This window comes from Urocitellus parryii, chromosome 11 (genome assembly GCF_045843805.1).
Source record: "Urocitellus parryii isolate mUroPar1 chromosome 11, mUroPar1.hap1, whole genome shotgun sequence".
Lineage (NCBI taxonomy): Eukaryota > Metazoa > Chordata > Mammalia > Rodentia > Sciuridae > Urocitellus > Urocitellus parryii.
In genome coordinates this window covers 21,844,148-21,853,163 of record NC_135541.1, presented here as the reverse complement: position 1 = coordinate 21,853,163, position 9,016 = coordinate 21,844,148, and the positions used below count along the sequence as shown (strand labels likewise).

General features: G+C 59.7%; 2 protein-coding genes across 2 annotated transcripts; both read right to left on the bottom strand.

The window, feature by feature from the left end:
- Nucleotides 1-1,870: 1,870 nt before the first annotated feature.
- On the bottom strand, nt 1,871-2,671 carry Gjb4 (gap junction protein beta 4). The gene has a single exon (XM_026393480.2). It carries the CDS (start codon nt 2,669-2,671, stop codon nt 1,871-1,873), a length of 801 nt encoding a protein of 266 aa, XP_026249265.2.
- Nucleotides 2,672-5,572: 2,901 nt separating this feature from the next.
- Gjb5 (gap junction protein beta 5) lies at nt 5,573-8,250 on the bottom strand. Its single transcript, XM_026393476.2, has 2 exons — nt 8,181-8,250; nt 5,573-6,414 (listed from the first exon to the last, which is right to left on the bottom strand). Exon 2 carries the CDS (start codon nt 6,388-6,390, stop codon nt 5,581-5,583), a length of 810 nt encoding a protein of 269 aa, XP_026249261.2. The 5' UTR covers nt 6,391-6,414; nt 8,181-8,250; the 3' UTR covers nt 5,573-5,580.
- Nucleotides 8,251-9,016: the final 766 nt, after the last annotated feature.

Here is a 9,016-nt window from a genome sequence, read left to right as displayed (position 1 = left end):
GCTTCTTTCACCTGCACCAGATCCCTGCCTCTGGCTCTGCCTCTGGGAACTTGACTCGAGAGGGGGTGACCTCTGATTTTGTCCCATATTCGGGGTGGGCATGGAGGCTACCCAGTGGGCCTGGAGGGACCCCTCTCTTCTCTAGGTCCAAGTTTCCCCATCTAGAAATGAAACTTTGAGGCTGGATTTAGGTAAAACAACAAATCAATCAAACACGAAGCCACTTTGCTGACCTCCCGGGCTAGGTGTGGTGGAAGGTTCAGATAAACAGGACACACTGTCCTTCCCCCAAGCACCTCACAGCTCATTTACTCATTTAACAAACATTTATTGAAGGCCAGCAGGGACCCGGTGACTCAGCATCCTGCCCTCAAGGGTTCACAGGCTGATGGGAGACACTGGGGGGAACTGGCCACCCCGATTCGGGGATAAGGGCAGAGGAGAGCAGCACCTGGGCGGGCGGGCGCATGGGGAGGTGGGGAGGCTGTCCTTGGGGTTTGAGGACAGGTCACAGAGGAGGCCGGAAGGGGAGGAGCGTGGTAGAGGCCTGAGGCCTGCCACAGCATGACTGTGGGCCCGGGAACCACCTGCCTTCCGTATTATTGTGGGTGGGAAGAGAGGAAGCCGGCGAGGTGGAGGGCTGCGGGACCAGGTTGAGGGCAATGCGGGGATGGGGTGGAGGATTTTTAAAGTGAGAACAATGGCATGGTCAGATTCATGAAGAGATCCATCACTGCATCCTGGAGAGGAGGGCAGACCTGAGAGGCGGGGGTGAGGCTGGGGGTGGAAGGGGACAGATTTGGGGGTTGTTTGGAGCTGGGAGTGCTGTGTTGGGACGCAGGTGTGAAGGCTGGGGGGATCAGCAGGACAGGACAGCTCCCGGCTTGGACAGTGGGGTGGGGGGATGGCAATGCCCTTCATGAGTGGAGTGGGGACTTTGAGAGGAGGCAGGTTTGGGGGAAGATGATGGGGTCCCTTTGGAGTTGCAGGGGGTATGAGGTGACTGTGGGTCCCCTAGAGGGCTGTTTAGTGGCAACTGGTGGGACTCAGGGGCAGGTTCAGGCTGAAAGCATGGTCCTGAATCATGGAGGCCTGCGGACTGGGGTGGGGGAGGATGAGGCTGCTCAGGCAGTACATGGGGGTGAGAAGAAGGGAACTGCCATCGATCCAAGGACCCGCCTGGGGACACATCTCCTGGACAGCCTGGGAAATTCCATTCTGCCCTTGTTCCAGGTTCACTCCCACCCTCAGGAACTCCCCTACCAGGGACCCGTACTGGGCAGAGCTGGGGAGGTCAGACCTGGGAGGCGGAGGCCTCTGGAGTCACATGCTTTGCATTCATCTGAGGGACACTCCGTGGGAAGGAGCTCCTGTGGGCACAGGGTCCCCATGCCTCCCTCTTCTCCTGCCTTGGTCAGCTGGTGGCAGCGTCATGAGGCCCCTGGTGTAGCCCCTGCCTTTGGGCATTCCCCTTCACATTCTGGTGGCACAATGTGTGTGAGTGGGTGGGGTGGGGAGTGACAGGAGGATTTGAGGTTCTGGGGCTCAGAGGACCATTGAGTCGTCTGGGGCCCCTCTCTGAGGTCCATGGGAATTCCCGTACTTCCTTACCCACCACTCTTCACTGGGGCTGCAAGTACTTGGAAAATCATGTTTATTAACAGGTTTGACGTAACCTGTTGTCTTATACAAAATCCCCACTGGGACCCCGGCACCAAAACCGTACCCCTCCACTGCATCCTGGCTCCTGGGTGAGCTTCCTGAGCCCCCACAGCCACCTACCTGCTCTACAGAAGATGTCACTGCCTTGGTCCATTTTCCTTAGGGGACAGCCAGGGGATCTGGGGATCCTATCTGCTGATCTTGCAGGTTATGGATACCCACCTGCATCTATTGGGGTGAACCCTGCCTTTATTAGGACAGAGTTCCCATCTTGGGGGTGCCCTCCCTGGGAGACCACATATGGTGGGCACGTGTCGGGTAGACGACTTCGGCGCCGAGACTTCTGGCGCCGGGGGCCGAGGATCTCCATGCACCTCTTGCTCACCAGGTAGGTGACCTCACTGAGGTTGAGCAGGATGCAGATGGCCGCGGTGGCCACCATGAAGTAGGTGAAGACCTTCTTCTCCGTGGGCCGGGAGATGTAGCAGTCCACGGTGTGGGGGCAGGGATCCACCGAGCAGGCCACCACGCGCGGCATGTCATAATCCTGGTAGAGGCGGTGGAAGATGTACAGGAAGCCCGCGTCCACGGCGGCCTTGAAGATGAGGCTCAGCAGGTAGGTCCACCACAGCCCGCCGCGCTTCTTGCTCAGGTTGCTGTACAGCGGCGCCGCCCCGGGCCCGTGTCTCAGGCGGTGCCTCCGCTCGCGCTCCTCGCGGTAGGCCACGTGCATGACCACGAGCAGCGAGGGACAGGTGACCAGGATGAGCTGCAGGGCCCAGAGGCGCACGTGGGACACGGGGAAGAACTCGTCGTAGCAGACGTTGGGGCAGCCGGGCTGCTTGGTGTTGCAGACGAAGTCCTTCTGCTCGTCGTCCCACACCTCCTCGGCCGCCACCACGTACACCAGCACGCGGAAGATGAAGACCACCGACAGCCAGATGCGGCCCAGCGCCGTGGAGTACTTGTTCACGCCGCTCAGGAGGCTTTGCAGGAAGGTCCAGTTCATGCTGATGGCTTCCTCGGTGCCTCACACCGGCGGGTCTACACCTAGGTGCCACCCACTCAGGTCTTGGGAGCCTGGGAACACCTGGAAACGGGCACCCTGGAGTACGATGCGGGGGACAATACCGGTTCACAACCACGGGGTCATGGTGTCTCACTCACAAGGACTTGCAGGGGGAGGCATGGCCATCACCCCCATGTCACAGGGAGGTGAGCCCAGAGGCACCTGCCTGGGTCCCACAGCTGGATGTAGCAGAGCTGGTCTTGAACCTTTGTCTTCAGGTTGGGGAATCAGGGATTATTTTATTCTACAAAGTAATAAATACACGTGAGAGTAATCATGCTGCCCCACAGGCCGGCCAGCCTCTCTTACCCCAGGACTTTCGAAGAGAATGAATGACCCCCTCCCCTGAAGGACCCCTGGCCAGGCTGGACCAGGCAGGAGGTGTGAGGATGCATCCTTTAGGGTTGTCAGATGAATCCAGCTTTGACTGAATGCCAACAGGTGCCAGGCCCCACACCGGGCATGTCCGCATCTGCGCCTACGTAGCTCCCAGGACAATCTCCATCCTCACTCCTCCTCCTTGGCTCCAGGAAGCTTCCCAGACATCCCCTCCTACACTCAACAGAGCCCTTTGAAATTGTGGTGGCTTGGCATCATCCCTGCCACCTCCCTGCCTTGGCGCCGGAACACTGACGGTCTCGACCACAAGTGGGTTCCTCTGGAATTCCAACTGTTTGAGCTCCAGGGAAGACCAGGGATGGGCACCGGCTGGACCCTGGCACGGTGTGTAGCCCACCATTGCTTTTCTTTCTCCGAGACTCCCCTTCTCTGACGGCTGGGCGGCCTTGGCTGGCTACCTCTCCTGCTCTCCTCGTCCTGGCCGTGTTCTGTGTCTGTCAACATCCACCACCTCTTATCTGGAGTCTCATCCTATTCCATCCCACGGGCCTGCCCTCTCCTGTCTCTAACTCAGCCTTGTTAGGCACCAAACCCCTGGGACACCTGCCCAGCACCCTTCCACGGCAGGCCACGTTCACCTGTCTTTCTTGTCAGACTGCATCTCATTCATCTGTCCCCACGACCCAGCTCTGGGTCTGGCCCAGTGAACACGCAATACATGTTGGTTCAACTGCAGCGAAGCCCCACACCTTCCGACCCCTCTTCATCTCTTCCCCGGGCCTCTGGCCTCCCTTTGGTCTGGCAGGGTATTCCTTCCCCTCCTTGGAGTTCCCCTGGGGTTCTCCAGGGACCCTCACCCCTGTACTCTGGCCCCCAGCCCCAGCTCCCAGGGGTTTCCTCAAGCCCTGCTGGCCCCATCTTCCTGGCCCTGTCTCCTGCCCTGTTAGGTCCTCACCCTTCTCGAGTCCAGTGGCTGCTCTCCTGTCCCTGGCTTGTCCGTCTGCCTGAGGGCCTCCCGGAGGCAGCTTTTGTTCCTCGCTTTTGAGTGGGGTGGGGCTTTCTGAGCCAATGAGCCAGGCGAGAGTGATCCGGGTGGGTGGGTAGGGCAGGCCGGCGGGCGGACTTCCCCGGGCACATATTCAGAGCAAACACCGGGGCGCTCCTCTCCTGGCCTACGCCTTCTCCCTAACCTTGCGGAGGCATGTGGGTGAGACTGCAGTGGGAGAACAGGGCCTGGTGCGATCATGCCCAGGCCCAGGATGGCACCAGCGGCACTGACCCTTCTCCTTCCTTCAGCCTCATTTCCCACACCCTCTTGTCCCCAAGGCCCTCTCCTGCCCTTTATTCTGGAAGCCTGGTTCTGACGTCCTCAGCAGCTGACATCTACAGAAAGGGGCAATTTTGATTCAGCCCAGGACCGCGCATGTCCTACCCTGGTGGGGATTTTTCTGGGGATCAGATCTTGAGCTGCCTTTGGCTTGCACAGGGGGGATGGGAGGGGCCGGCCGTGGCCTTTCTAGATGGGCACCTGCTGCCCTGCTTGAGGCAAGGAATGCAGGTTGGCAGCATGAAATGCCCCAGTTGTCAGGGGCCCAGACTCAGCCTCACTCTCCGTTCCCTGTGGACCTGGGCCTCTGTGCTTCTGGGTAAGTGGGTAAGGCCTTCAGGGACATGGGGTACCCACTGGGGCTGCAGAGGACCCTGGGCCTGCGTCTGGCTGGCACAGTGAAGGTTAATGAGCAGCCAGGGAGGGGCCCCTGTGCCTCATTTCCCACAAGCATTTATCGAGTGCTTCCTAATAGCAATGATTAACATTTATGTGGCCTTTTACAGCCAGCTAACCCCGTCCACAGCCATGAACTCATGAGTGCTCACAGAACTCGACAGGCTGGGCGTTATTAACCCATTTTGGAGGAGGGTTGAAGCCACCTCCCCAGAGTCCTGTTGGTGCTTGTGCCTGACTACAGGTGTGCGCACCTACAATCCGGGGACTTCCCATTGCAGCACAGCCACCCCCACGCTGAGCTCCATGACCTCCGTAGACAACCCTCGAGGGCTGAGGGCCAGCCTTGAGCATGAGCACGTGGCTTGGTCTCCAGCAGAGCCGGAGCACCCCTTCTCTGGAGGAGAGGATGGCTCCTCATCTGACCCAGTCAAGTGCATCCCAGAGATTGAGACAGTGACCTGGTGAGGGTGACAAAGCCCAAATGACCAAGGGTACCTTGAATCAATGAATGCATTGACCTTTATTAAGCCTTGTTGGTGGGCCATGCGCATGGGGGGGGTGGCTGGCCCGTCTGATCTCCTTTGATACCCCTCCTCACTATGGTCCTGGGAGGTGGCCCTCAGGATCTTTAGATGTGCCTAAGGCCAACTGCTGGAGCAGTGGCCAGAGTTGAGGGGTAGGGACCGGATCCCAGGCCTTCTGAATCCTCCCTTTGCCCCCATCGATGAGAGATGCTGGAACTTTCCGACCCAGGGCTCCCCGCCAGTCCCGTCCAGCCCGTCCCTCACAGGATGGTTTTCTTCGCGTAGTCTTGGGGGTGGTCTGGCAAGAGAAGGGGGTGAGGGTCTGAGCCCAGATAGATGAGGTTGTCCGAGAGGAGGTCCTTCGAGGTGACACAGTCCGGGTGATGTCCCTCGTGTGTGGCCCTTGCTCTGCGTGCTGCCAGGCACTCACGACACCTCTTGCTCACCAGGTAGGCCAGCTCCACGAGATTGAGCAGGATGCAGACGACGGCCGTGGCCACCATGAAGAAAGTGAAGATGTTCTTCTCCGAGGGCTTGGAGATGAAGCAGTCCACTGTGTTGGGACAGGGGGCCGCGTGGCACTTGACCACGGGAGGGAGGGTGTATTGGGGGTAGAAGGAGTGGAACACGTAGAGGAAGGCGGCGTCCACGCCGGCCTTGAACACCAGGCTGCAGACGTAGGTCCACCACAGCCCGCCCTGCTTCTTGCCGGGGTTCAGGTAGAGGCGCCCGCCGCCCCCCCCAGCTGTCTCCCGGTGCTTCTTCTCCCGGGCCTCTCGGTAGGCCACGTGCATGACCACGAGCAGCGAGGGGCAGGTGACCAGGATGAGCTGCAGGGCCCAGAGGCGCACGTGGGACACGGGGAAGAACTGGTCGAAGCAGACGTTGGAGCAGCCGGGCTGGCGGGTGTTGCAGTCGAAGTCCTTGTGGTCATCACTCCACACGCGCTCGGCCGTCACCAGGTAGACCAGCAGGCGGAAGATGAAGACCAGGGACAGCCAGATGCGCCCAAAGGCTGTGGAGTACTTGTTGACCCCGCTCAGGATTCCCTCGAAGATCCCCCAGTTCATGGTGGACCCACGTGTCAGAAGCCACTGCAGGGAGACGAGAAGAGTCATTTCCCACATTTGCGGATACTCACTGGGAGGCTGTCCGAGGGACGCGGCGTGGACATCACCGTCCTCTACGTGTTCCACTCCTTCTACCCTGGAGAGAGCTGGGGTCTGATACCGTCCCCATTTTACAGATGAGGGAAACTGAGGTGGAGAGGGGTAGAGAAGACTACACCAGTCAGAGCAGAGCTGGAAGTGGGCTCAGGTGGTGAAGCCAGAACCCAGCTCTACCCATAAGGCAGCCAAGGTGGGTCCAGGGGCCGCTCACTCCTCTCAGGGTCGTAAAGAGTGAAGACGTGCGGGGTTGGGACCTGCTGCCCTCTCTCTCTTCCAACCCTGACCCCTCCTCGGGGGCCTCAGCCTGGGTGACCTCTTTCTTTGCTGAGCCCTGAGCCCGGCCCTCTCCCTGCAGAGAGCCCCCCTGCAAAGGGGAACCTGTCCCCATCTAGTTCAGCCTTCAGTACATCCAGGCAGTGCCCTCTGCTCAGGTGTGACTCTCTGGAAGCCAGCTGACCTGGAGATGCCCTGGGCCAACCAAAGTAGCCTGGCAGTCCAGCGTTTCCCATACCAGTGTTCCGTGGAACCCTGTCCCACCCGCTGGCAATCTTGGCAATACGAGTAGCCAGAGAAGAGGGTTCTGAGTTCATGAAAAGTCGGTGAAACCCAGGGTTCAGCGGCATGAGAGAGGTCCCTTTACTCAACCATGCTAATAAATCCCCTGTGTGATTCTCCAAAAGAGGGACAAAAAATACATAGTATTGTCTCAACTCCTTGGACGGCAGAACCCCGTTCCTTCCCGACTCGTGTCTGATGGAGGCACGGGAGTGCTTTCCCGTTTACTCGGCTGGTGCATTTGGCATGAGGAAACACACAGAGGCAGACTGGCCTTCAGTTAAGGAAGGGGACTGCTGTGCAGGGCGAGGGGTGCCCTCCTCCTCTCTCAGGAGGCCTCTGCCTGAGACCCATGCACTGTGGTCTCACCTGCTGCACACCCAGGACCTCAGGGAGCCTGTGGGCTCAGCCTCTTGCACTAAGGGGCGCTGGTCCAGGGGGAGGTCCCGGGCCATCGTGGGCCCTGCTTGATTGCTGAGGAGGGAAGCCGAGGGCGGGGTGGGGGTGGGGATGTGTTATCAGTTTGCTCACTGTAAGGAGTAAGCCCTGGAGCGGGGACTTGAACCCAGGCAGCCGGCTCAGGAACCCACCCTCTGGGAACTGCCCTATCTCGGGCTGGGCCTGTCCTTAAGTTTCTGAGAGCTGCCTGCCATGAGCAAGCCTTCCTCCACCTGGTGGAGGCTGGGAGTCTCTGCTCTGCACCCCGTGTCTCCTCACCACCTACTTCTAGGCCGTGTGGCCCCTGCTCTGAGTCATCTGTGTGTCTGCTCAGTCCTGCCTGAAGTGGGTGGGCCGGGCAGGTTCCCAGGAGCACCCGGCAGGCCCCAGCCCTGAGCCCCCAGGGGCTCTCTGCTAGTCCAGCCGGCTTGGGGTGGGGTGGGCGGGACGCTGCAGGCCCAGGCAGAGCTGAGCTCCAGGCCCCCCCTCAGCCCCTCTCCCACTCAGCTCCTGGCTCCCACCTAGACCTGGCTGGGGAGATCAGGAAGAGCCTAGGGAAGAGGGAGGAGCCCTTCATTCCCCCGCGATTAGGACCCAGGGTGGCCCATGTGTTCAGCCCACCTCCCCACAGGGCACCAGAGAAGTCTCCCCTGCCAGGTGGGCTGGGGACAGGCACATCTGGACTTAGAAGCCTCTACCTGAGTGGCTGCTCCTCAGGGCTCTCCTGGTAGCTGCTCCTGGCAGCGGGCGGTGGGATTCAGCAAGCAGCCAGACTTCATGTCAGGAGGGTTTCTTGGGAAGCTCATTCCTGGGTCAGAGCCTCCAGAGCAGCCTGGGTGTGGCAGACTTGCTGCGGGAGGAGGAGCTGCAGCCGGCACTGCCATTGGATGGGCTTCAGCCTCCCAGACAGCCTCTCATGAGGCTCAGAAAACTTAGGGGTTCACTCCTCTGAGGGTGTTGAACCCAGAATCCTGGCTTCTCAGGGGAGAAACATAGGTCCACTATGACCCTCTGCTCATGGTATCCCGGGGCTTGTATGGGAGCACCTAAAGCCTGTCATACCCTCTCATTCTTCTGAAATGCTTCACTGCTGACTCTTAGGCCTCCTCTGGCTTCTGTGGGCTGCTGTTCAGGTTCTTGTCTCTCTGGTTGTTTCTGAGTGGCCTTCCTTCCTCAGGGGCCCAGGGGCTTTGGAAATCCTACGCCTCTGACTCTTGTTTCTGGTCTCTCCCAATTGTCCCCCCCACCCCACCCCCAGGACGCCATTCTCCCCACTTCCTCCTTAACTGGCTAACTCCTGTGAACCTTGGAGGGGTCCAGTCTGGGCCCAGTATCTCCGCAGCTGGAGTCCACATCTCCTCCTCTGGAGTGCACACTCCTGTGTCTGGATCTCACACCCAGATTTTAAATCTCATTCCTGGTTTTTGATCTGGGTGATTTATCTGGTTCCTCCCCTGTACAGAGAGACATGCTGCTCCCACGAGGGGTGTCCTGAGAAGACTTTGTGACGTGCAGTGACTGGATGCACAGAGGG